This window comes from Lagopus leucura, unplaced genomic scaffold (assembly GCF_019238085.1).
Source record: "Lagopus leucura isolate 7727_CA_CO unplaced genomic scaffold, USGS_WTPT01 Super-Scaffold_100021, whole genome shotgun sequence".
In the NCBI taxonomy this organism is placed as follows: Eukaryota; Metazoa; Chordata; class Aves; order Galliformes; family Phasianidae; genus Lagopus; species Lagopus leucura.
Window position 1 is genome coordinate 10,569,790 of NW_024962274.1, and position 25,902 is coordinate 10,595,691.

Sequence of the window (25,902 nt, forward strand, 5' to 3'; positions counted from 1 at the left end):
CACTATGACTGCTCATACAGCAGAGCTTGCTTTCCTGAGACAAACCCAGCAGCATGATAACATAACAGGAGCCCAAACCTCACCATATGATCAAGGAGTTTATTGATTTTGCACAAAAGCGCAGCTTGCAAAAAGAAAAGTCTAATTTACCTGCGGCTTTCTAAAGCACATAACACTTCAGAGGCCCATTCATGTGGCCGCAAGCAACTGAAGGGGCTGCTCCAGCAGCTGCATGTTGGTGTGATGTCTCAGCATGATGGCAGGCAGTGCTCAGTCCTCACTTGCAGGCAGGTGGAGGCCGAGGTGGCTGCCTGCAGGCAGCTGTGCAAACAAAGCCCTGGCCAGCTCGGCAATCCTGTTGTAGGCTCCCAGTGTCCTGAAGTACTCCACGTAGGACCAGAAGTCACTGGAGGAGAAGGGCCAGTATGGCATGGCCACAGGTTCTCGATCTAAAATCAATCAAGAAAGGTTATTATTACAACATGAAGTATTGGCACAGGCACAGCCACTGAACCCTCTGTTCCCTTCACAGAGGGTGCAGCCACTGTCCCATCCCAGGAGCACCAGATGGGACAAGGCAGAGAGCAAAACTGAAGGGACACCAACAGCATTGCAGTGATTCAGGAATTGCCGAGGTGGCTTTAATTTCCAGAAGGCGGAGGAGTGTTTAAAAGCAAGGAGGAATGGCGATTTGAAGCCATTTTCCCCGTTGCTCTTTCACTCTATCATTCTGTGCCAAATATAAAAAATAAAAGTCAAAGATGAGATGAACCAAAGTAAACTCTGAAAATGCCAAGAGCTGACCTGTCTCGAGCCCAAATCAAGGCCAACACAGAATCTTGTAAAACATAAACGCTTGCTGCAACCACACAGTGATAAGTATCTTTCTGTGCAGCAAAGCTAAACCCAGTATTTTGATTTTAAGCCCATTTGAATAAAAGGTAATCATTCCATTCATCAGACTCAGCTTCAGAGCAGGGTCTTCAGCAGGAATTAAGAGCTTTAATCAATCTTTGTGTTGGACCCTGTTGTTAATTTTGCACTGCACAGGCACAGACAGCGTATAACAAACCAAACAAGCCAGCCAAATGCTGTCTGCAGAAGAGAACTGTTAATATCAGCTGAACTTAGATTCACTTTGCAGTCTGCTGCTTGGTCAGTGTGAAAGAAAACCCCAATTGTTTATAAAGAGAAGAGGACACTGCTGAAGAAAATCTTACTTTCAGACTGCCACACTCTTACCTAAGAGGTTACCAAGGAAATACTTGCTGTGCACAAATAAAACAGTGTGTTCAATCCAAAAACTTTGGAAACAGAGATCATGCATTCAAAAAGGTTTTAGAGCCATAAGGAAAAAAATAGAGCATGAGAAGAAGGAGGATGCTGCTGGTTAGATGTGCGCCTCACTCAAACAACAAGAGCAGTAATCTTGTTATGTGAGTTCCTTCTATGCAACTTTGTTTTCAGAAAGAATTTTGTCTGAACACACCAAACCAAGGTTAACCTACATAACTGTTATCTGTAAGCCACTGTAAATATCATTAGGATGTTGGGGGTTTTTCCTAATCAAAAGCAAACACTCATCTGATAGGCTAATCACCCAAAGGGACACAGCAGCAGAGAGGCTGTGTTAAGGGATTTATTCCAATATTTCTTTCATCAGATTTGTGGCAATCTTTATTCCAATATTTCTTTCATCAGATTTGTGGCAATCTCCACAGGTTTTTGCTGTGGAGGATGGTATTTCTTGCCAATACTTGGACAAACATCCAGTATTGCTTATCAGGACAGCCCAAATTCTCAGAAGTCTCTCGTATGATTAGAAGTCTGGTGCTTTCCAGTCATGTTTTCATAAAACAGATTAGCAATGACTTGAGCACAGCCCCTTGGGGGGCTTGTCTTTAAGGGGTCATCATACTTGTTACTGTTTGGCTTTTTTCATTTTAGGATTGTAAGAATAGAAGCTTCACCTTTGGACTTAATATATTTGCTTTCTGCATTTAAAAAATAATTTAAAAAATCACTCTTCTTTCAGGGAGATACAAACGACTCTTTGAATTGTTAATGATACATAAGAAAGAAAAAGGTCTTCAAATTACCGTCTCCTTCCAGGATTGATCGGGCATCTGTAAATAAACAGGAAAATCATCAGTTCCAACTCTCTCACAGGAGAATTTTCTGTTAACAAAAGGTTTGGTGCATAGAGAAATGCTGGCAACTCCTTTAAGATACGTTTGGAGCCCTCCTTATAGTCTAACAGCTTTGTTTCTCCAACAGTTGAGCAAGGAATTGCCCATTTGTAGTCAAGAGCACTGCAAATCAAACATGCCAGGAAGGAGTTGCAATTAATACACAGGCAATATCTGATGCTAAATAGAAGATGCTGTTTGAGTGTGAAAATGTTTCTATATTGAAAAGTCAGCATGAATAAATGCAAGTAGTCTTACCTGTTATTGTGTTCATCAGCATCCAGAAGAAAAGGAAGCCAATGCATTTCATCTTTTCGGCAAGCAACTGTTTGTTTCTGAAAACAAATCTGTACAGCTGGAGGTCATTAAAAGAGACGAGGAGTTATGCAAAGTAAATCATTTCATCTTTTATTGGAAAAATCTGCTCCAAAATAAAGTCTAGTTATCACTTGAGTCATAGCAAGATCCAATTATATTGCATTACGTTTTCTGAACTGTATTACAGAGCATTAAAAAAAAACCTACTGAAGTATGAAGTGGTATTTATTTCTAGGAGGCATAAAGCCAAAAGGCTTCTCTGAACTGACACAAAATGAAGTGTTTTCAGAAATATTTTAAAGTGTGGTTGATTTACGTTCACTCTGAAGATTACCTCTCTTCCCCTCCCCTTTTCTTCTTCTTTCAATAGCAAAGGTCTGGAGCTCTGAGTCAGCCACAAAAATCCAAAAGGATTTCTAGTGCTGTAAAATAGCAGCACTGTGTAATGAAGGGTGGGGGGAAAGGAGAGAAACGTCACCGAGTTAGTACACCAATCTGATTCTGTCACCTTCACAGAGTTATTTTAATGGCTCACATTTGCATTATATTTCAACACTGCACACACACACACACACACAAAGATCTTTGCATCAACTTTAGCAATGGCACTTTGATATTTTGAAAACAAATGCAGAAAATCCAGGATCACGCTCAGCTTATTACCACTTTTCCTGACCATCTTAATTTCTTTCCCTCTCTTCAGGGAAGTAAAATTTTAGAAATGTGACTTGTGCAAATTGTGAAGAGGTTACTGAATTCCTTCCTCACAAAAACATTCAACACTAATCGTCTTCTCTGGCTTTCTCTGAACCTTAAAACCCAGAACTTAAAATGCACATGTGCACCAAGTGCCCACTGGAGCCAATTAGTTTGCATTAAACAAAAAAGCAGGTCCCTGCTGACAGTGAATGTATTGCAGCCTTCAGAGAGAAGGGTAAAACAAGCTCCTCTGACCCCCATCAGCTGCAAGCTTTCAGCTGCTTTTAGTCTGAGACTACAAAAATCATTTATCCCTTGTGATTCTAGAGGCTGCATTTCCCTACTGCATCTGCAGTTTATTGCATTTATTGCTGCATTTATTGCTGCATTTATTGCTGCATTTCCCTACTGCATCTGTGGCACCTGACTTTTGGTGCCTTTGCTATACCGCAGCCACTTGTCTGCCATATGAAGATCACGCAAGGAAAGCCTGCCTGCCCACTCAAAGGCCTGGAATGGAAAGAACCAAGTGAGTGGCCTTGCAGGAGGACCCAGCTTTGCTGGAGTTTCTTCCTATCTACATGCAGAGTTAGATAGTCCTGCCAAGAATTAATTAGAGATGTTCTGAGCAAGGGAAAATAAAGAGCGCTTTGTAGCACACTAAGCTGTGCCAGCTCATGTGGAGGCTGAAAAGAAAAATATTATGAAAGCAAAACCTATTCTGTCTTCAAAGAGCTTTAATCCTCCTGTTTAATATTTCTTATTCCTGCAGGATGGGTCCCTGCATCACCCACGTACAGCCAGCAGCTCTGCCGCACTCACCTGGGTTATGGACGCTGCTGGAGTGAGAAGGTATGTCACTGCTTGGTGGAGCCTTTTGGTGCAGCCGTGTGCTTCAGGTCCACGGACCTGCACAGCTTATTTGATTATGGTATACAGACAGGGCTTTGCAGGCTATGAGAAGTACATGATAACATGCTTTGGGTGACGATGAGGGGAAATAATTTTGCAACTGACGTAGCCCCATCCTGCAGCTCTCCTCTGTGGGAATTAATGAGGTGCTGCGGGAGGATGACAAAGTCACCGAGGTTATCAGGGTCACTCAGGTCCCAGCAGGGTCTGCTACAACACTGGATGATCTTCAGTGGTCTCACCTAAGCACTGAGACTCACACTGATGTACACTGGGATGGGCAGTGCTGCACCTCCACCTTCTTTATTTCCTTTTCTTAAGCACAGCACTGGACTAGAGGAGAGCTGATGAACTGTGTGAGCACTGCTCCAGGTGTTCATTGCTTAGCTCCAATGTGCACACAACGCAGCACATCTCCTGGGGCCAAACTAAAAGCACAGTGTGCACTGATTTGCAGCATATACCACAAACATTCCACATTCCCCTTTCTTTTTGCTCCCGGTCCCTTTGTTCAGACTTTACCCAGAGTGCAATCAAAGCCACGGCACTCTGCTCAGCACAAGTGACGGCGCTGCTCAGTTTGCAGAGCCTCCTACTAATGGCAGCTGCCTTGGAAGTTCTCCCACTGATACGGAGTAACTGGAAGTGCCACAGTGCCCACAAATGCAGGTCTGACACAACAGTAACCACATATTCCAATAGATGCTATAGCACTTAAGGGAGCAACTGCTGGAAGAGTTCAGCAGTTTCATTTCTACTCAGTTTGGAATAAAAATCAATACCATGCCAGGCAGTATTTTTAATTTTCCAGAAAGGCTCGTTGGTTCCAAAGACTGTTACCAGAATTGCTGGCAGCAAGTTCTCCAAGCACCTTATTCTGAAGATGTTTTTCAGAGAAGGCCATTAATTCACTGAAGCTTGGTTACAGAGAGGAAGCTAATAGTAGCGAACGCATCCCACCAACCTGTCCCCAAAGGACCCAATCAATATGTGCTTTTCGTAAATAGCTCTCAAAGCCAGAAAATCCCACATGCTTCAGCCAGCTCTGTCAGAGCAGAAATCAATAGGAGCATTGAGGACATCCTCTTCAGAACAGAGGCACGCAGTGTGGGCACAGCAGTTGTTTGTACGACTTGCTCCCCTGTGGGTCCCGGAAGCACCAGTGCCAGGATCTTGCCTTCTGGTCATGTCATTTGTGAGGGGATGATTTACAGAGCCAGCCTCTGTGGAGCAAAGCAGTTCTCTTTGTTAATTAATGGAAAGGGAAGGGAAGGGAAGGGAAGGGATTAGAAAAACCAAGCTTACAGATGCCTTTGTTTCCACAATAGCTATACTGATATTCCTATAACTATAGCTAATAGCTCTACTGGTGTTGCACAAATTTGCGTAGTCCTACAGGCACTGAAAGGAACTGTTTTAAGGAACAGAATACACCTTAATCAATAGGCAAAAGCACACGCATGCAGAACTCCGCAAGAACTTATTTTAAAACCAAACGGCATTTCAGTTCCATCTGATGTGCTTTGTCTTTGGTTTGAACAGACAAAATGTTCTGTGTAAGGCTGCAGCGCTTTTGCACAACAGAAACAACCAACAGCAGCGACACAGGAACATCCCTGGGAAACAAGTGCTTGATTATTTCCCCCAGCAACTTTGTCCAAAAGGAATCACCAAAAGGAGATCCGTGTGATTGAAATACGCTTTCTTTAGGTCTGAGTTGGCCTCAGTCTTTCAGGCATTCCTAGTTCTACCTTCTTTCCTTCTAAGGCCTTCTAAGCAGCTTGGCCTGAGCAGTTGTTTTCTGTGTTTTCCCCCAAGCCCATCCGAGCCAGTCGCATGCAGAGGATGGCATACAGCTCACCGCCCAGCCAAGAAGCCTGGAGGACTTGGGAATACCAGCTACTACGCACCCTGCATTCCTTCCAAGTCTGTAAGACAACCAAGGGTCACACATCCATCGAGAAAGAATTATTTTTTCTGACTCTAATGCTTGCTGTTCAGAAGCCTGAAAGGATAAGGGCCATCAGACCCCATCCCAAGATGGAACAGCAGTTGCCAACCATACTGTGCTGAGCAATTTTCTTTGCACAAAGGAGTTGGCTGAGAAGATTCAAGGTCCTAGCTAGGGCTCATGTGCAAAGCTCCAGGGAGGTTGGTCAAACCTGGCATAAAAAGTAAACAAAACTTAACAAATCAACATCTTTAAAATAGCTTTTGTTGGCTTTTACATGCTGAAATTCCTTGATGCTTCCAGTTGAACACAGAGCAGGTATTGCTAAGTAGTTCATCATTAGATGATCACGCCCTGAAGAAGCCCACGTTCTACGCATTGTATTTTGCACCTGGTTTGCACCTGAACTTGACTTTAATGCACTATTTGCCAATATTGACCAAGAGAGCTTTAGCAGGGCCACGGTCCGGTGGGCAGCAGGGCACGAGGCTCTGGCTCCCTCTGCTGCCACAAAGAGCCACAGCGGAACCAAACCCAGAACGTAGTGTCAGAGGCACTATGATACCCCTAGAGACCTTGTTTTCTAGCACCGACGTTCCAATGCACAACAGAAAAATGATTTATTCCCGATTTCTGCTCTAAGCGATAAATCCCCCCTTTCCCTTCGCAGCCGCCTTCCCTCTGTGGGACGCGTTGGGAAGCGGGCACGGTCTTTCAACCCCGCCCCGCCCCTCCAGGCCACCGCAGCCAATCCGCAGCCGCCGCCTCGGCCGACAGCCAATCCGCGCCGTCCCCCACCCCAGCTGGCTGGTGGCGCCCAATAGCGGAGGGACGAGGAGCGCGTGCAGCCGTCTCGGCCCCGCCCACCGGGGTTGCGACGGGAGGGCGCGGCCTGGTGGCCGTTGGCGGTGTGTGCGGGTGGCGGGTGTTGGGGTGCAGGCCCTGAGCGGGGCCTGGCGGTACCGGGGGGGGGCGGGCCTGACGGGAAGCGGCGCCCCTGCAGTCACCCAGCGCCCCTCTGTTTCGCTCAAGTCGCAGCCATGAGCCAGCAGCGAGGCCGAGGGGACGCTGGGGACGCTGTCCGAGAGCCGCGGGCCGGGCCCGGCCGCGTCAAGCGCCGCAAGACCAGGGGCGAGCGCAACCGGGCCAAGTTCGGCCCCGGCGTGCGTGGTGCCAGATGGAGGGGGGGGAGGCACCCCTGGGTCGGCTTCCCTCCTCCCCGCGCCGCCCAGCCTCCCCCCAGCCCCCTGCCGCCCCCCCGACCCGTCATCATCACCCAGCAGCGGCTGTGTCGTCCCCGGGGGCTCCTCGGCCGGGGGGTGGCCTCCATGGACATAAAGCGGTTGTTGGAGGGTGGGCAGGGGGAACGGTCCCCCCCACGGCCCCCTGCTGAGGAGCTCACAGGACCTCCGGAGTCCCCCGGGCCTGTCAAGGGGATGGAGAAGGAAGGGCAGAGGTCACCCTCCCCTCCAGTAAGCCCCTCAGAGAAGGCGGTTGGTGACAGAGACTCCCTCAGCGCCGTGACCTCTGCCCGGGGGCTGGCTGCCCGCCTGTGTGCCCTTCTGCCACAGCCTGCCGAGTTCTGGGGACGCGCGCTGGCAGAGGAGAGACGCCGGACGTTGCTGGCCGCCCTGCTGGAGCATCACCACACCCTGCCTGACCTGTCCACTCTCCTTCCCCACAAAAGCGTGGGAGCCGCAGGGGGACTCTCCCACACACAGCCCCCCGTGCTGCCCCCTGCCTCCCAGCCACCCCCAGGGCTTAGCACTGCTGAAGCTGAGCTTCTTCCCCAGCCCGTGCGGAGCAGGGACCCAGCACTCCATCATAGCCACCCCCCAACACCCCCACAGGCCATCACTCAGGTGAGTGCCCCAGAAAACAGTTTCCCCCAGACACCTTTTTCTGTCCTCAAAGAGGTGATGCCTCTCCAGATATCATCTTTTCCCTGCTGCCAAACTTGCTCTCCTCCTGCAGTCACCAACTTCTCCATCCCAGTTCTCTCCTCCCGTTTTCAACACTGAGACGAAGAAGAGGCAAGTGAGTATCCAAACAGGGGTGACCCCATCCCCCATGTCAGGAGGAATTGATTTATGCTCCCCTCCCCACAGAGTTTGTTCCCCTGGATGTCAGAGGATGAGGATGACACACATCCTGAAAACCCAGCTCCGCAGTTCTGGGTCCAGACACCCCCACTGCCATTCAGGCCCACCCCCCCTGCACACTCCCCCATCTCTCACCCCCGTGTAAGGCATTGCACACCTGAACCAGAGCTGCTACCCCTGCCACCCCAGCCAAGGCAGAGAAGGGACCCAGCACCGCACTACTGCCGCTGCCGTGCCCCGCTGCAAGCTGTTGCTCAGGTGAGTGCCCCAAAGAACTGCTTTTCCCAAAAAACATTTACTCTTAACCACCCATCTCTTTGTCCCTGCTGCCAACTACACTTTTCCTCCACCAGACTCCAAGCCCCCCAGCTGTCCTGCCACCCCCTGTTTTTGGTGCGGAGAGGAAGGAGAGGCAGGTGAGTTCCCAGATGGGGGTGCCTGCCCCTGTCCCATCACCAGGAAGAAAAGGGATTGATTTATGCCCCCTCTTCCCTCAGAGCTGGTTCCCCTTGATGTTGGAGGATGAAGACAATGCACGCCCTGAAAATTCAGCCCCGTTCTGGGTCCGGACCCCCTCACCACCACTGTTTAGAGGGCAGACCCCAGCTCGCATCCCCTTGAGGGAGCCAGGCTGCACGTGTGGGGTAGCATGGGATCCCAGGGCAGGGGACGCAGCTGAGGGGCATGGCCAGATCCGCCAACGGTCCCGTGTACCACAGTGTCACCGGGCGTCACAGCATCCCTTGGCAGGGCTGCAAACCCCCCCACAATCCCATCAGTGCCGTGGGAACAGGCAGACACTCCCTGCCTTGCACCGGGGGACATGCCCTTGTGCTCCCTCCCCACCGCACCACCTTCACAAGCACAGCCCCTGTCCCCACAGCTGGCCGCACCCCACTTCAGACCTCCCCGTGTGCCGCTGCTTGCCCCCCACCAGCTACCAGCTGCAGGGCTGCAGGGGTCCAACAGAGCCACGGCACAGGGGATGGCACTTGTCCTGCTGCCCCCGCAGTGCCGCTCCCCGCAGGGCAGGGGATGGGGACTCCAGCCCTAACGCCTGGCTCTTCCCCTGCATGTACTGAGGGCACAGCAGTGCGGAGGAAGACTCGCTTTATTGGGGTGCCCCTCCCCGTGCTCAATAAAGGCTGTTATGCCCTATGGCTCTTTCTCTGATGTTTCCTTCTGATCTTTCCTTCCTCCCCAGCTCCTCAGTCCACAGCGGGTTGGGTTCTGAATATGAGAATGTTGACATGAATGTTGACAATCTAGGTTTTTTACTTTGCTGACTTCTCCTAAGTGAATCTGCATGCCACCAAAAATGACACCAAAGCATTTACGTGTCAGCGTACATCTGCTGATTAGGAGTTATTTAGTGGGTCAACACCAGCTTTCCATTCCTTGGGTTTACAAGACTGACCACACATGCAGAATGCCAGGAGAACAATTCCTCTACAAACATGTGTGTGACCTAACTCAGATTTTGGGGGCACTGGCATGTAATGCAGGTGCCATGCCTGTCACCTGATGATGAGGAGTCTGGACAGTCAGCACCTTTGGGTTCAGGCTCACCTTAATACACCAGACTGGTGTATTGTCTCCAGGAGAAGGAAACCTTCTTGGTGTTGTTTTCATCATTTTCCATCACATTTGCAAAGCCACATTCCAGACTGTTACGGATATGAGCATGAGTGGAAAGGCCTGATTTTATTACTGAAGTGATTGAGTGCTATCTAAGTCAAGACTGGTACTCTAGATGACTGGGCCCAGAGGTCGCCAGTGCACGGAGCAGGGGGATGTTCCAAGCCCTGCTCCATCTGTCTCAGCTTGCCGGCCTGCACTGGCACAGCCGCTCAGGCTGCGTCCAGTGCTGTGCTGCTACCAGGGCCCAGCACCTGCTGTGCCAATAGCCCAGAGCCACCATCTTGTGCTGAGGGCCCAACGCCGCCATCTTGTGCCCAGCACCCAGAGCCGCCATCTTGTGCCTGGAGTCCTGGCCTCAAGGCAGACTCCATCCTGACCCAGGGCTGGAGCCACAGCTTGAACAGAAGCAGTGGTGGAGCATGTCCACTCACACTTCTGCAGCTCTTTGGCTGTGTGTGGGGCACATAGCCCTGCCAGGCTCCACCACTGTACAATGGACACAACGCAAGCCCCCACGGGACACTGCCATCAAGGACAGCTTGTGGCAGCGCAGGGTCCTGCAGGGAGAACCAGCCACAAGCATCCACATGCACTGCTGCACTGTGCTCTGCTCCTGAGCAGGTAGACAGGCCTCAACTGGTATTGGCAGACCTAATTACTATGTGATTAAATGCTTACTGATCCCCCCACAATGCCTTGTCCTGCAGTCTTTCCCATGGTGTACAAGGGTTCCATGTGGGTCCCACTGGGCCATAGCGGTTTTGGCATACACAAAAATGCAATAAAAACCACTGTCTCCAGAAAGCCAGCCAGCTGAGGGCGGATGAACAGTTGCATTAATGTGTAATTATTGTGCAGTCCTGGCTTCCCTTCTTTTGGCAGTGCAGCATTAATTACAACTGATCTGTGAAACATTGCACATGGATTTTATTTACTGCCTTATTAATGGCATCTGTTATTCCAGCAAATCTCAGCAGTTTGCTCTTGTTCAAGGAAATGACAAAAACCCGCTGCACAGAGGGCTGTTGCTAACTTGCATGCTTTGGCTAGGAAGGAGCTATAGGATGTGGCCAAAACACATTTTCACTCAGACTGTGTGCTCGTTCAATGCGTTGCCCCAGCATCTCAGTGCATTGCAACATGAAGGAGCGGACACAGCTTCAGCCAGCAGATCTGAGGGCTGTGCCTGTGATGGATAACTGGCAATATCAACCTTCCCAGCCTGCCCACAGCACGACCCAAGGGGCTGCCGGCACTGGGCTGCTGAGCGCCCCCAGACTGCAGGAGAAGCGTGACTCAGGCAGACTCAAGGCTCGCCTTTGTGCTGCGGCTTTCAGCAGTGCACAGGGACTGCTGCTGCAGCCTGATTTGCTGGGAGGCTGCCAGCCGCCCTGTCTTCTCCTCCTCTCTGCAGGCAGCTTGCAGGCAGCTCTGCCCTGTTCTCCACTCACCGCTGCGTCTCGAGCGACGAGATGACCTGCCACAGGGACATGGCAGGCTGACATCCCCACGGCAGGCATGGAGTAGAGAAGCTGGTGATGCAGGTGGAGGATGCTGTGGGGAAGGTATGGCTTGTGTCTGTGGGGAGCAGCGAGGGGGGCTGGCATGGTCCGCAGGCAGCTTGCAGCACCTGCATTGCATCCCTGTCCCTGCAAGGTGCTATGACTATCCTGCTTGGGGGAGGGGTGACCCCAGGGTAAGGGGCTGCATGCTTCCTGCAGTGTGCAGCCGAGCTGGGGACAGGCAACCTGCACTCTGCCGTTGTCCCCAGGCCCCGAAGGACACTTTTCTGAGTGCTGCCCCGTGGGTTCCTGGCTGCTCCTCACCTGCAGCAGAACTGAGCCTGGGTGTGCAGTGCAGCCATTATTCTGCTCCACCGCTCCTTCCTGCCACCAGGAAGTCCTCCCAGCCCTTATCGTCCTGGCTGTGATGCGGGGTTCGGCTGGAAGCCAGAATCCTTGTTAAGCTCAGACCTCCTGACCCTCTGCTTTGCCACCGCCTTAACAGTGCTGTGCTCAGTCTAACTGCAGCCCTTTCTGCCCCAGCTCTGCCTTCAGCTCACGTGCATCCTTTTCCTTTGCTGCATTCGGGATGGAGATGTGCAGCACCTCCCCCCTTAGGAACAGGAGAGAGGAGCAGCCATGGCGGTGCGTGGCCGGCACACCAAGGTGCTCCCCTCCCAGCTGAACAAAGTGTGCCCTGAGACAGGGGACGGCCCCGCCATGCACCCCAGGGAGGTGAGCGACTTCGAGGTGGTCCCCAACCTCCAGCAGAGCAGCAGCAGCATTGGCAAGGGCCAGAGGAAGGCACATTTCCCCTCTGGCAGCAATGAGAAGGCAAGTTGGAGGTCTGGAGCTGGTAGAGGTGGGAGCTGGCCATACGTGGTGGGAGAATAGTTGTCCTGGGACACATCAGTGAGGAATCTCAGGCTGGGGGGAGCACTGATAAGGCCCCTAGGTATGCTGAAAGCACCAGCATCTGGCTCCCGGTGCAAGTTCTGACCCTTCGCAGAAACAATGACCCCTCACTGCTCTTCCTGCTCCCTCAGGAAAATCTCATCTCATGGATTCCTGAAAACATCCGTAAGAAAGAGTGCACATACTTCGTGGAAAGCTCCCAGACCTCAGACTCTGGGTAAGTCAGACTGTCCCTCCTTTCCCTCCCCTGCCTGGGAACAAAAGGAACATCTGAGGACAAAGCTGCCTCACTAGAAAATCCCACCTTTCTGTTAGGGGAACTGGTATGCCAAGGGAATTCACCAAGACCTTCTTGCCTGTGTTCCTTCATCCTGCTCTGTGGCACTGCATGGCCGATAGCCAGCTTCCCAGGCAGTTACCCTTCTGATGCTTGCCATGCAGCCACTTCCATTCATACTTCATCCAGTGCAACCTTCCACTTTCTGTCATAAGCCACCACAGATGGAAATACCAATGTTTGCTATGTTTTCTGCTAGAAAAAGCCCTTGTTTCTTCGTAAGTTCTGAGCTGGAAGTCAGGTTGGGTGGGAGGTGCTGGTGCCTGTAGTGTTTTAATGATGATGCCAGCACCTTCCAGCTGGGTTGAGGCAGGTGAACCACTGGGGCTTTGCCCTTTGGGGTTGGCTCGTTTCCCACGGAGCTGGTGGTGTACATTGCAGGAGGGTGGTGTGCGAGTGTGGCTACCTCAGGGAACAGCACCTGGAAGATGCTGCCAAACCTCCCCTCTTCCTGGGGAAGGAGTGGGACCCCAGCAGGCACATCCAGGAAATGCCAACAGATGCCTTTGGTGACATCCGCTTCACGGGCCTGGGACAGAAGACAGGAAAGGTGATTTGTTTCTCCTCTCTGTGATACAATGGGAGTCAGTGTTCAGATCTTGCCCGGGAAGATGAAGTGCAAGTATTTCCCTCCTGATGAGAGGAGGTTAGGAAAGCATGGAAATGCCCCAAAGACAGCACTGATTCATGCACAGAAATGTGGATGGGACAACATCCCTCCTCGCTCTCGGTGCTGTACCCAGTCCTTTTCTGAAATAGTAAGACTGGTCTCCATGCTGTGAGGCCCATGCTCCAAGGCATGGCTGTTCCCTGTTCAGGTACTTAGGCAATCATGGAGATGCAAGCTGCCAGGGACATAGTTTGGAACAGGGTCACGCACTAAGAGTTAGGGCAGAAGCAAGAGACCTGTGCCAGGAAATGGTAGGGGAAGCCCCCAGTTCTTTGCTGGGACAGGAGAAAGTGTGGTGGCGTTGCTCTGCTGCCCAGCCCAGTTCTTTCTACCTGAAATACATGTGCTCCCTTTTTACAGTATGTGCGTGTCTCCTCTGATACTCCTCCACGGGTCATCTATCACCTCATGACACAGCACTGGGGTCTTGATGCACCCAACCTGCTCATCTCGGTCACTGGTGGAGCCAAAAACTTCGTCATGAAGCCAAGGCTAAAGAACATCTTCCGGCAAGGGCTAGTCAAAGTGGCCCAGACCACTGGTAAGACATGCTGCACTGTTCAGAAAGCCTCTCCAGTGCTGGCAGGGCTTGATGCAAAGGGCAGAGAAAATATCTTCTGGGGGGTGGAGCATCTTCAAGGACTGGGTGCTCCTGCAGCCATACAGTGGGATGTTAAGAGATTGCTGTGAGCAGGGTCTCTCCATTCCCAAGCTTCTCTCTGACCTTTAGGGGCCTGGATCATCACGGGGGGGTCCCACACTGGTGTGATGAAACAGGTGGGAGAGGCAGTACGAGACCCTGTCCTGAGCTGCAGCTACAAGGAAGGCGACATTGTCACCATTGGCATTGCCACCTGGGGGACTGTGTACAACCGGGAGAGCCTCATCTGCCCCATGGTGAGCCAGGCCAGAAGGGGTGATGGTTCCATGCTGATGCTTTCTGAAGCCCCTTATGGCCTCCCCAGTGCCTTGCATAGGTGTTTTGCTTCTCCTGGGAGCAGACTAGGAGGGCAAGTGGAGCAGAGATAGGAGCGTGGGGCAGGGCTGATATGAAAACCACAGGGATGGCTGTTCTGCCTTGCATGCTGTCTTGCTCCCATTCCACATGCTGGTTGACTTGAGCAGCTGCTGCTGCCCCTCAGCCCCATCAGGCTTTGCCCAGGGTCTCTCCTTCTGTACCTCACAGGGAGGCTTTCCAGCTGAGTACGTACTGGATGAGGAGAACCAAGGCAGCCTCTCGTGCCTGGACAGCAACCACTCTCACTTCATCCTTGTGGACAATGGGACCCATGGGAAGTATGGAGTAGAAATCCCCCTGAGGACCCGGCTGGAGAAGTTCATTTCCAAACAGACCAAGGTGAAAGGAGGTAACAGCAACATATAGCCAGGCCAGAGGCAGGGGAGGGGACGAGGCATGGTGAGCCATCTCAGCTGCTCGGGGGCTCCCTGCAGGGAGGTGACCTGGGCTTTGCTTCCCTGCAGGTGTTGCCATCAAGATCCCCATCGTTTGTGTGGTGCTGGAAGGCGGCCCTGGGACACTTGATGTAAGGAACCACTCCTGACTTCTCACAGCAGAGCCAAGAGGGGTAGTGGTGGGATGGGCTCGGATTGGGAAAGCCAGGAGCCAAGGCAGAGGGCAGAGGGCAGCAGGTCTGCTCCTTGCCTAGGGATCACAGAACCATTAGGGTCGGAAAAGGCTGCTAAGATCACCAACTCCAACCCCAACACATCCCCACCATGCCCACTAAACCATGCTACTCAGTGCCACATCTCCACAGTTCTTGAACACCTCCAGGAACAGTGACTCCACCATCCTGAGATTTCCTGATGTTGGTGGGAAATGGGAAATGCAGCTGGATAGGAGGAATACTGTGGTGTAGCAACAATCTCAGCAGGGTTGCTGGCCTCTTGGTGATACTAGGACCAGCCTCTCTGCTTTGTTGCAGACTATCTACAATGCCATCACCAATGGGACCCCCTGTGTGATTGTGGAAGGGTCCGGGCGTGTGGCTGATGTCATTGCACAGGTGGCTGGCCTGCCTGTGTCTGAGATAACCATCAGCTTGATCCGCCAGAAGCTGAGTGTGCTTTTCCATGATACCTATGAGCAATTCACCGAGGGCCAGGTGGTGGAGTGGACCAAGAAGGTGAGCCTCTTGCAGGCAGACACCTCCTCTCCCTGAGCATCTGGAGACCTCAGAGGTTTCTGGGGACAGCAAGGCTCCCACTAGGAGCATTTGTTCTGGTGGACCCCAAGAACAATGTGGCACCAGCCCCAGCTGGGCTGGGAAACATGGTGGGCTGCAGATGACCCAAGGAGAGCCAGGAGCTGCCCCACACAGGAGGAGATGCTGCTGCTCAATGCCTTCCCATGGCTTTCCTTGTAGATCCAAGACATAGTGCGGAGCCGGCAACTCCTGACCATTTTCAGAGAGGGCAAATCTGGTCAGCAGGATGTGGACGTGGCCATCCTCCAGGCACTGTTCAAAGGTGTGGAGATAGGGGCTGCCTGGGGGCATGAAGGAGATGAATGGAGTGGCAGTCCCAAGCTTGGCTTTGGAGTCACCAAAGGGCTCCCTAAATGCTGAGCTGATTGGGAGGAGATGTTTCTCCCAAAGGGTCAGGCCTCCAGGGGGGGCTTTCAGAGGGTAAACAATCCTCTGCTCTAACGTATGCACTTGGCACACAGCATCCCGAAACCAGGACCACTTTGGTCGTGAGAACTGGGACCACCAGCTGAAGTTAGCCGTGGCCTGGAACAGGGTGGACATTGCTCGGAGTGAGATCTTCACAGACGACTACGAGTGGAAGGTAAGGCAGTATCTGTGCTGCTTGTCTGCTGCATGGCTGTGTGGGAGACACCAGGCTGGGGGCTGAGGCAGAGCTAAGGGGCTTTCTCCCATTCCTGACCACAAACAACCAAAGCAGAAGTGGGCTCAATTTCCTTCACTGCTTGTAATGATCCTACATAATTTTCTACAAAGGTGGTTGGTATTTCATTCAAAACTGGTGTCTTCAAAAGACAATGTACCAACCCAGAACCCAGAGTCTCTTGACACCTAGAGACCTCTTGGTAGCCCTGCCCTATGGTCTCTGCAAACGCCATCATGCCGAGTGGCTAAAACCTTCCCCCATCTGAGCAGGGTGCGAGGTGTGACCCTGCTGTGGGGCCATGGAGCCCCTCACCTCTGCCTCTGGTCTGCCAGCCCACAGATCTCCACTCCGTGATGGCAGCTGCCCTAATCTCCAACAAGCCGGAGTTTGTGAAGCTATTTGTGGAACAGGGAGTGCGTCTCAAGGAGTTTGTCACTTGGGACACCCTGATTTACCTCTATGACAACATGGCCCCATCCTGCCTGTTCCACAGCAAGCTGCAGAAGGTCCTTCTGGAGGAGAAGGAGCACACAGCCAGCTCCAAAATGCCACGAATCCAACTGCATCATGTCTCCCAGGTGCTGCGGGAGCTTCTGGGCCGCTCCACACAACCTCTCTACCCCAAGCCCAAGCACACGGAGCGGCCCCGGCTCTCCATCCCTGTCCCACATATCAAGTTAAATGTACGCATCTTCAGGTTACATGGTGGCAGGGTTGTGTTTGGGAGGGGGGCACTGGCTGAAGAAACAGCTCTGGAGGTTCTGGATAGCTCAGTGTCCTTTTGCCCACTCAAGAATCTTACTTACAGTCCCCTAAGGCCCTTCCCAAGTCATCTGCCTCATACTGAAAATGCAGCTCCCACTCTCCTACCTGTGCAGCACTGGGTGGCTGTGTGTCTGGTGAGCAAGACCCAGCAGGGTGAAGGACAGAGGGGCTCCTTGTGCACTGGGCAGGCTTGGCACATCCCCTATAATTATAGTCTTAGAAGGGGAGAGGCTTTTTCAGGATGAGCCCAGCCTTGGCCATTCCTCTCTACAGCAAAGGCCCTTCCATTGTGGTGGAGGAAGGCACCCGGGGGCCGGGGAGGATTTGTGTTGACAGGCTGTCTCCTCTAGGCAGTCTCTTGGCAGGCAAACAGGTCTGATTGTTGCATACCTCTCAGGTTCAGGGGTCAAGCCTCCGGTCCCTCTATAAACGCACCTCTGGCCGAGTCACCTTCACCATTGACCCAGTCCGTGACCTGCTCATCTGGGCCGTGGTCCAGAGCCGCAAAGAACTGGCAGAAATCATCTGGGCCCAGGTATTGCAGCCCAAACCCACCAGTCCCAGCTGTAAGGTTCAGCTGAAACCAAACCTCCAAAGCCCAAGAGGCAAGACTGCATGTGGAATCACAAACATCCCATCACCCAGGGCTTCCTATTACAAGAGCAGGGCTGTCCCTGTACTCCCAATGGCACTGGGTTACCTTCTGCCCTGCACCCAGAGGGGAGGACAGCATGGCCCTTGCCAAAGCAAGTTGTCCGTCCTGAGCAGCTAGCTTGGGACATACTCCTTCCCTCCCATGGAAACACCAATGGACGTGTCAGAACTGTCAGGGACTTGTGGGATGAGGCTCAGCATCCCACACCCTCTCTGACCTCTTTTGCCCCAGAGCCAGGACTGCATGGTGGCTGCTCTGGCCTGCAGCAAGATCCTGAAGGAGCTGGCCAAGGAGGAGGAAGACACGGACACCATTGATGAAATGCTGGCCCTGGCTGAGCAATACGAGCACAAGGCAATTGGTGAGTGGGAGGGACACCAGCAACCCAGAGCACTCTCATGTCCTGTCATGCTGGATGTGCCTAAAGGGTGGGGGGTACAATGGATGGTGTAGAGCCGTGGTGATGCTCACCTCAAGTTACAGAGCTCTTCTTGGTGCTCCTTCTGCTGAGCAATGGGCTGGCACAGAGCTCAGCCTTATTTCCCTGCTCTCCCAGGTGTGTTCACAGAGTGCTATCGCAAGGACGAAGAGAGAGCCCAGAAGCTCCTTGTCCGTGTTTCTGAGGCCTGGGGGAAGACAACTTGTCTGCAGCTAGCACTAGAGGCCAAGAACATGAATTTTGTGTCCCATGGGGGTGTGCAGGTGGGTTCCCAAGGGTGGTGAAATCACCAGGGAAATCACTCATCCCTGTGCAACAAGCTCAGGCTCCATTCCCGATGAGCTGGACTTGCGAATCAGCCAGGATGCAGAGGAGGCTCCTCTATCAGTGCTCCCCTCCCTCCTCACAGGCCTTCCTAACCAAAGTCTGGTGGGGGAAGATGTGTGTGGACAACGGGCTTTGGCGGGTGATCGTGTGCATGCTCTTCTTCCCATTCCTCTACACCAGCTTCATTACATTCAGGTACTTGTTGCAGCTGGGGCATATGCACATGGAGGCAGGTTCTGCTTCAGCTTCCTCCTCCAGCTGACTCATAAACCTCAGGCAGCTGAGCCATGCCTCCACTGCCCTCAGGGAGAAGAAGATGCAGCCCATGGGCTGCCTGACACGTTTCCGAGCCTTCTTCACGGCACCTGTCGTCATCTTCCACATGAACATCCTCTCTTACTTCACCTTCCTCTTGCTCTTCGCCTACGTCCTGATGGTCGACTTCCAGCCGTCACCGTCCTGGTGGGAGTACCTCATCTACTTCTGGCTCTTCTCCCTGGTGTGCGAGGAGACCCGACAGGTATGGGGCAGACAGAGCAGGGCTTGGGAGGAGCTGAGAGGGGCCAGGCTGCCAGGGGACCCCTCTGGTGTTCCTGGAAGGTCTTGTGCTCCTTCCATGCCCTGGCAGAAAACCCTGTAAGCTCAGGTCCCCTTCAGGTAAGCAGAAGAGTCCAGTCATGGCCAGCAGCTCTCTGCACCTCTGTAAGGCACATGAGTACCCTATAGTGCTTTAACTGGTGTTCCACCCCACTTCTTTTTCCAATAGCTCTTGCATGATCCAGATGGGCTCGGAGTCCTGAAGATGGCTTCCCTGTATTTCAAGGACTTCTGGAACAAGTTGGATGTCGGTGCCATAGTGGTGTTCATCATAGGGCTGACCTGCAGGTGAGTCGCAGTGCTCAGGGCCGAGCTGCAGGCTGCAGTGGGCCCTACACTACTTCCACAACTGTGCATCTTTTTAACTCTTAATTCCTTCTTCAAAGGACTGAAGATTGTCATAGCCATGTGATTAATCTTGACCGATTTACTGCTGTTTCCTGCCTCTTTTAGGGGATGTGTTTTTCACGCTGTTGGCACTGAGATATTCCTTTCCTCTGTTCTGTGCCCAGGCTCATTCCATCAACACTGTACCCCGGGCGCATCATACTGTCGCTGGCATTTATCATTTTCTGCCTGCGCCTGATGCACATTTTCACCGTCAGCAAGACACTGGGGCCCAAGATCATCATTGTAAAGCGTATGGTGAGGGCTGCCCTGCCCTGCCCTGCCCGCAGGGAACGTGCCACCCATCTCATCCTACCAGATGTGCTCCAGGACACGCTTTTGTCTTCATTGTATCTTTGCAGATGAAGGATGTCTTCTTCTTCCTCTTCCTGCTGGCAGTGTGGGTGGTGTCCTTCGGGGTTGCCAAGCAGGCCATCCTGATTCACAACGAGGAACGCGTGGAGTGGCTTTTCCGTGGTGTGGTCTACCACTCCTACCTGACCATCTTTGGGCAGATCCCCTCCTACATCGATGGTAAGGGACGCCGGCCTGTGACTGTGTGGCACGAGCCCGGTGACTATTACAGAGCCACAGGGTGCCACGCTCGTGCAGCCATACAGTTCCTGCACAGGACTCCTCTCCATGCCATAGGGTAAGGCCAGGAGGGAACAAAGACGAAGTGTAGGGCATGCTCAGAGTGTTACTACCACTCCAAAGCCAGGGACTGAATCTGCCTAACAACTCAGGATAACCAGTCAAGATGTACAGAGGCACAGGAGCAGGGTACCAGCTGCCAGAAGCTGATCCAGCTGTAAATTGCCAGGAGTAAGTGGAGTGCTGAGGACAGAGAGGATGATATGGAGTGGGCTTGGAAACCCTCCGCACACACCAGCTGCTCCAACCCCTGACACGTTCTCAGCCACCTTGATATCCAAGAGCACAGCATGCTGCTTGAGAGACCAAAGGGCTGGCTGCAGTGGAGCAGTGCTGTGCTCTCTTGCAGGGGTGAACTTCAACATTGATCAGTGCAGCCCCAATGGGACTGACCCCTACAAGCCCAAGTGCCCAGAGACCAACGAAGACAACAAGGAGCCCATCTTCCCTGAGTGGCTGACGGTCATCTTGCTGTGCCTGTACCTGCTCTTCACCAACATCCTCCTCCTGAACCTCCTCATCGCCATGTTCAAGTGAGTCTGCCCCGGAGCCCTGTTCCTGACTGTGAACGCTGGCTTTACTTGGCCCTAGGCAGGGCAGCGTGCAGACGAGGGGTGCCTCCTTACTCCCCTGCACAGCTGACGCCTGGGCTCTGTCCCCAGCTACACGTTTCAGCAGGTCCAGCAGCACACAGATCAGATCTGGAAGTTCCAGCGGCACGACCTCATTGAGGAGTACCACGGCCGCCCACCTGCACCTCCACCCTTCATCCTCCTCAGCCACCTGCAGCTCCTGGTGCGGCGGGGGCTGCTCCGCAGGCCAGCCACACGTCACAGGCAGCTCAGTGAGGAGCAGCCCGTCCCCCTCCTCGGCTCTCTCCCAGGGAGATGAGGTGCCCGGGGAACTGACAGCTCTGCCGTCCCTTTTCTCCTGCAGAAGAGAAGCTGGAGAAGAATGAAGAAGCCGCCCTCCTCTCGTGGGAGATGTACCTGAAGGAGAACTACCTGCAGCACCAACAGTGTCAGGAGAAGCAGAACACAGAGCAGAAGATCCGAGACATTGCACAGAGGTACCAATGCTCCTCAGACAGGGACAGCCTTCCTGTTCTGGGCAGGAAGGATTTGGGATTGGAGCTGTTGCTGCCCTCCTTGTTATGCATACAAGGATGCTCGTGGGAATCTGTCTTTTGGAGGTGTAGGCACCCACACAGCATGGGCTGCTGAGTACCTGCAGTGGCTCCTAAGGAGGTTTTTCTCTGCACCATCCCTCCAGAGTTGATGTGCTGGCAGATTTGCTGGACATGGATCAGGTGAAGAGGACAAGTCTGGTGGAGCAGAGATTGGGTGCCCTGGAAGATCAGGTGAGGCAAAAACCGAGCAACTGCTTTGGGAGCGTGGGCTTTTCCAAGGACAAGGGTCAACTGAATCACAAGAGCAAATCCTTCTGAATTAGCTCTCCTTAGAACATTAGAGTTTCCTTGAGAAAACAATAGCCTCAAAAAGGCATATGGGAAGTGGAACATTGCGGGATGAGCCCCTGTACTGTTCATCCAGCTCTTCTCCTGGGTCTGAGAGGACCCTCCAGACCCTCACCTGTCCCACACAGGTCCATCAGAGTGCCAAAGCCCTGAGGTGGATCATTCAGGCATTGCAGGGCAGTGGCTTCAGCTCAGAGGAAGATATGCCGCCCTTGGGTAAGCACAGCCCCAGCAGCACAGCCCAAAGGGATGCCAGGAGCAAAGACACAGCATTAGAGCTAGGCAGACCCTGAGGCTCAGCACTTCACCTGTGAGGCCTTGCTGTCTCTGCCTTGCAGTCTCCAGCAGGACCTCAGAGGAGAAGGAGTTCGACCCGGAGGAGAAGCCTGGAGAGAAGCAGCCCACACACCACGTGCTGGCCCGAAATCTCCTCTACCCAGGGTCCCACACCATGCGCTTCCCCGTGCCAGATGAGAAGGTGCCCTGGGAGGTAGGAACTCAGGCGGTGGGGCTGGAGGAGGATGGGAAGTGGGAAGGGGAACAGAGCCATTGTTGCAGCGAGAGGGAGATGTATCATACTTGGGAACTGCTGTTCTCTCCAGCCCTTGGAGATACTGCCAGTGCTCAGTGCACTGGAGCTGGGTCTCCAAAGCACAGAGGGTCCAGGCATGGCCAGAGATGCTTCCCTGGGAAAACACTGTGGCTGTGCTCAGTGAAACAAGACTGGGTTTCACGTGGGGATGTCTGGAGGTGTTCTGAATGGACAGGCACATCTGGGCTGCCAGTGGGGCTGACACAACCATATGCCCTGCAGGTGGATTTCCAGCTCTACGACCCTCCTGCCTATTCAGCCGACCACAGGGACACAGCTGTGCAAGACCCCTTCAGCCCGTGAGTAACTCCGGGGGGGTCCCTCCCCATCCAGCTTCCCACCTCTGCCCCATCCTCACACATGGCACAGCCTGCCCTCACTGCTGGGCTGTCTCCTGTGCCCAGCTCCTTGGAGTCTCTCCTGAAAATCAACTACAACACCATGGACGGGCTGATCGACAGGCAGAGCTTCCACGGCCTCTATGCTGTGCAGGATGGACTGCCACTGTGAGTGCTCCCACCGTGGGGAGGTGGGAGAGGGGGAGTGGGGCATTGATGAAGATGCTGAAGAGCACCAGTCCCAACCTGTGCCCATGGCAGGGGGTTGGAACTGAATCATCTTTAAGGTCCCTTCCAACCAACCCGTACTGGGATTCTATGAATTAGGGATGGTGGTCCAGGTGTTTGGACAGCCTCCAGCCTGCTCGCTCTCTCCCACCAGGAATCCCATGGGCAGGACGGGGCTGCGTGGTCGTGGGAGGCTGCACTGCTTTGGGCCCAACCATGCCCTGCACCCAGTTGTGACCCGGTGAGCATGTAGGGATGCTGGGGACAGAATGGAGAAGGGGGCATGAAGCCATTTCAGATCGAGGAGAAGGAGCTGAGCATGGTTTGCAGCATAACATGGGCCTCTCTCACAGCTGGAGGAGGAACTTGGATGGGTCCATTATCAGGAAGAGCCTGAAGAAGATGCTGGAGGTCCTCGTGGCCCAGTATCCCCTGTCAGACGTCTGGGCACTGCCCGGGGTAAGAGCCACAGCAGAGCAGCTCCAGCCATATTCTCAAACCATCGGCAGAGAGCTGCAAGAGCAGCAGCGGGTGATCGAGCACCGCTGAGGGCTTTTGGCAGCAGGAGGAGGGAGGGAGGCCCCGCTGCTGCCTGCTCCCCTCCACCTGAGTCTGGGGCAGCCATGGGACGAGCCATGCTGGTGGCAGCTGGGCTGTGAGAGCTGTTTGGGTGCAGGGCTCACTGGAGCCGGGTGAGACGCTGCCGCTAAAGCTCAAGTGGATCCTGCGTCGGGAGTTCTGGCCTCAGTTCCAAAACCTGCTGAAACAAGGCACTGAGGTACGGGCACACAGAGCTCTTGGTGCTCTCAGAGTGGCAGTTATGGCTCTGCTAATGCAGCAGCACTTCCCTGTGCGCAGATACACAAGGGGTACCTCGATGACCCCCGCAACACAGATAACGCCTGGGTTGAGACTGTTGCCATCAGTGTGCACTTTGACAATCAGAACGATGTGGAGATGAAGCGGCTGAATTCGGTAAGAGCCTCTTGCCTCTGCAGCTCCCTGCACTGGCTCCTGGCAGACGTGGGGCAGGTAAGCTCCCTGAGAAAGGCTCCTCTGAACAGACTGCCAGGCAGTCATCATCCCCAGAGGTGTTCCAGAACCTTGGAGATGAGGGACGTGGTCAGTGAGCGTGGTGGGGTGGGCTGGGGTTGGACATGGGGATCTTAGTGGCCTTTTCTAACCATAGCGATTCTATGAATTCCTTTGGCTCCAGCCCCAGATCTCACTGTCATCAGAAGTAAGCTTCTCCAGCTATGTGCAGGGGAGGGGGAACAGACTCTGCCCATGGGGTGGCACCACAGCAGGGGCCCCAAAACCTCAGGGTGGGAGGCTGGCGGTGCTGCTGAGTGCAGCTGGCCCTGCCACAGCACACACATGGTGTCTTGATTCCCTTCCAGTTCCTCCAGGGCTGCGACCCAGAGCTGTGCATCCGCTGGCAGGTGCTGGACAGGAGAATCCCACTGCATGCCAACCACAAGCAACTCCTGCAGAAAGTCTCCACCCTGCTCGGTGCTTACTACTGAGTTCTCAGGCACAGCCAAAGCTGCTGCAGCCCTGGGCCAGGATCTGGCCATGTGAGGCCATGGGCTGCCATTGGAGGCCAGGCAGCTACCACAGCCACCAGCTCACCCTTAGCCACACACTATCTGCGTGGGCACTGCGTGAGAGCATGCAGGGCATCCATCAGGCAGTTCTGCTTCCCAGCCCGCTCTCTGAGCCCCAGGAAACTCAGCACAGCTCCTGGAGGGTTGCTCAGGGTCTCTCGCAAGAAGCTGCCCTGCAAGTTGCTGTGACATCTGTCCTCATGTCTCCAGTTGCCTCAGACCCAGTGATGTATTGAGCTGTGATCCAACACTTCTGAAGATGAGAGCAGCTCTTGGCTCACACACCTGTGGCTTTATATCTCCACACAAGTCCACCCTCTCAAGTCTTTTGTGATCCTACGTGTGTATGCTGAGCACTGCATCATAGCTGATATCCTTTCCTCTGCTAAATGGCACCTGCCTGCCCTACCCCCTTGTGAACATGGACAGAAAAGGGCAGCTTGCTAGGACACACGGGGGTCTGTCCTCTGCAAACACTGGGGCAAGTGCGTCCATCTCACACATCTCTGCTCACCTTTTCTGCTGCCTGCCATAGAGACAGTGAGGCACAGTGGAGATGCTTCCCAGGGCCTCTCAGTAGTTCAGAACAGCCCCATGGAGGTGGGTTATGCCTTGGACTGCTTAGGGAGGGATTTCAGCTCCCCAGATTCTCCCCCTGGAAAGGGGACACAGTCAGGGCTGTTCTCTCCCACTGGTGGCCATTGCAGCACAGCTGTGGTTTCACCAATGAGGCACAGGGCTGGGAGAAGGGGGCCAGCTGGTAACGTAGTCAATGCTGCTCAATAAACAGTGTACTGAACAACTCAAGGCTGGCAGCACGTCACTGCTGTTTAAGCACAGCACCCCAATCTTATAGCACAAATCCAACCCACATGCACATTCACCCATCTTACGAGCTTTGGGCTTCCTGGATCCTCCCCGCTCCCCTTGCCCCTCACAGAGATACTCAGCAGCTCCTCACCAAGCTCCAGCTCTGAGTCATGCTCCTGTGCCACACTTTGACCTTAAAAAAGCCACCTCCGAATCACTGCTTGGCAAACTCCTTGGAAACGTGACTTGTACCAGCTCATGGACCAGATGGGAAAAGCTAAAGAACTCCAGGTTTTGTTATTTAAAACCCCAGCGATGACTAAGCCAGCTGGGTGCGTGGGGAATCTGACTCACTGCGTTTTTAAACACTTGGGGTTGATGAGATGGGAATTCATTGCTGCTGCTCCCCAGCAGCAAATCATCACATCCCATGTGGAAGCTGGCTCTGGGCTGGAGCAGAAGCTCTCAGGCTGTGCTCATGTCAACACTCCATCCTACAGCAGCGTTCCGGTGGACCCTGACCTCAGCCCCATGCAGGGCATCACCAGAGGAGGACGTGGTCCTGGGTGCCAATTTCTCAGTTGAGCCCTGCATGTAGGAAAAGCCCTTGGGGTTTGCACTGCACTGAGAGCTGAGCTTTTAGAGGTTGATGTGGTCTGGGACCCAGGGAACCCCTCTCAGGTACCTCCTCCTCTCCTAGCTCATCCTGGTCTGCAGAAGTTCCCTCCTCCAGGCTTGACCCCTTCTGCCCCTGCCATCCTGCAGCTCCAGGCTCTGCAGTCAGAGCTCCCCCAGTTCCTTTGCAGGCGGTCACACTGCCCCTGGAGGTTCCAGGTTTCAGAGTCCTGAGCTAGATGCCTGGAATGCTCAGGAGGCTCTGGGTTTCAGGGCATCGGCATAGCAGGAGAAGGTCCCA

General features: G+C 53.5%; 3 protein-coding genes across 3 annotated transcripts; 2 read left to right on the forward strand and 1 right to left on the reverse strand.

Annotated features, from left to right (window-relative positions):
- Positions 1-85: 85 nt before the first annotated feature.
- On the reverse strand, positions 86-2,538 carry OTOS (otospiralin). Its single transcript, XM_042878578.1, has 3 exons — positions 2,448-2,538; positions 2,100-2,126; positions 86-449 (listed from the first exon to the last, which is right to left on the reverse strand). Exons 1-3 carry the CDS (start codon positions 2,497-2,499, stop codon positions 271-273), a joined length of 258 nt encoding a protein of 85 aa, XP_042734512.1. The 5' UTR covers positions 2,500-2,538; the 3' UTR covers positions 86-270.
- Positions 2,539-7,109: 4,571 nt separating this feature from the next.
- On the forward strand, positions 7,110-9,467 carry PRR19 (proline rich 19). Its single transcript, XM_042878555.1, has 5 exons — positions 7,110-7,931; positions 8,044-8,106; positions 8,178-8,429; positions 8,525-8,587; positions 9,441-9,467. The coding sequence occupies exons 1-5, from the start codon at positions 7,110-7,112 to the stop codon at positions 9,465-9,467; spliced, it is 1,227 nt and encodes a 408-aa protein (XP_042734489.1).
- A 2,486-nt stretch (positions 9,468-11,953) lies between these two features.
- On the forward strand, positions 11,954-24,983 carry TRPM2 (transient receptor potential cation channel subfamily M member 2). The gene is made up of 32 exons (XM_042878477.1): positions 11,954-12,148; positions 12,361-12,446; positions 12,948-13,116; positions 13,597-13,777; positions 13,967-14,133; positions 14,423-14,603; positions 14,719-14,780; positions 15,183-15,383; positions 15,624-15,726; positions 15,926-16,047; positions 16,443-16,793; positions 17,273-17,410; positions 17,762-17,891; positions 18,087-18,232; positions 18,379-18,491; positions 18,603-18,816; positions 19,063-19,181; positions 19,406-19,538; positions 19,643-19,814; positions 20,284-20,467; positions 20,597-20,778; positions 20,871-21,003; positions 21,207-21,294; positions 21,540-21,627; positions 21,750-21,901; positions 22,226-22,302; positions 22,408-22,509; positions 22,724-22,810; positions 22,923-23,028; positions 23,246-23,347; positions 23,428-23,544; positions 23,970-24,983. Exons 1-32 carry the CDS (start codon positions 11,954-11,956, stop codon positions 24,093-24,095), a joined length of 4,527 nt encoding a protein of 1,508 aa, XP_042734411.1. The 3' UTR covers positions 24,096-24,983.
- Positions 24,984-25,902: the final 919 nt, after the last annotated feature.

Coding starts and splice junctions, on each gene's coding strand:
- TRPM2 (XM_042878477.1), top strand. CDS start 11,954: ATGGCGGTGCGTGGCCGGCACACCAAGGTGCTCCCCTCCCAGCTGAAC. Junction 19,182..19,405: donor ATCATAGGGCTGACCTGCAG/GTGAGTCGCAGT, acceptor TTCTGTGCCCAG/GCTCATTCCATCAACACTGT. Junction 20,468..20,596: donor CTCCTCATCGCCATGTTCAA/GTGAGTCTGCCC, acceptor CTCTGTCCCCAG/CTACACGTTTCAGCAGGTCC.
- PRR19 (XM_042878555.1), top strand. CDS start 7,110: ATGAGCCAGCAGCGAGGCCGAGGGGACGCTGGGGACGCTGTCCGAGAG. Junction 7,932..8,043: donor CCCCACAGGCCATCACTCAG/GTGAGTGCCCCA, acceptor CTCCTCCTGCAG/TCACCAACTTCTCCATCCCA. Junction 8,588..9,440: donor CGGAGAGGAAGGAGAGGCAG/GTGAGTTCCCAG, acceptor TTGACAATCTAG/GTTTTTTACTTTGCTGACTT.
- OTOS (XM_042878578.1), bottom strand. CDS start 2,499: ATGAAATGCATTGGCTTCCTTTTCTTCTGGATGCTGATGAACACAATA. Junction 2,127..2,447: donor GCTGATGAACACAATAACAG/GTAAGACTACTT, acceptor GTTTATTTACAG/ATGCCCGATCAATCCTGGAA. Junction 450..2,099: donor ATCAATCCTGGAAGGAGACG/GTAATTTGAAGA, acceptor GATTGATTTTAG/ATCGAGAACCTGTGGCCATG.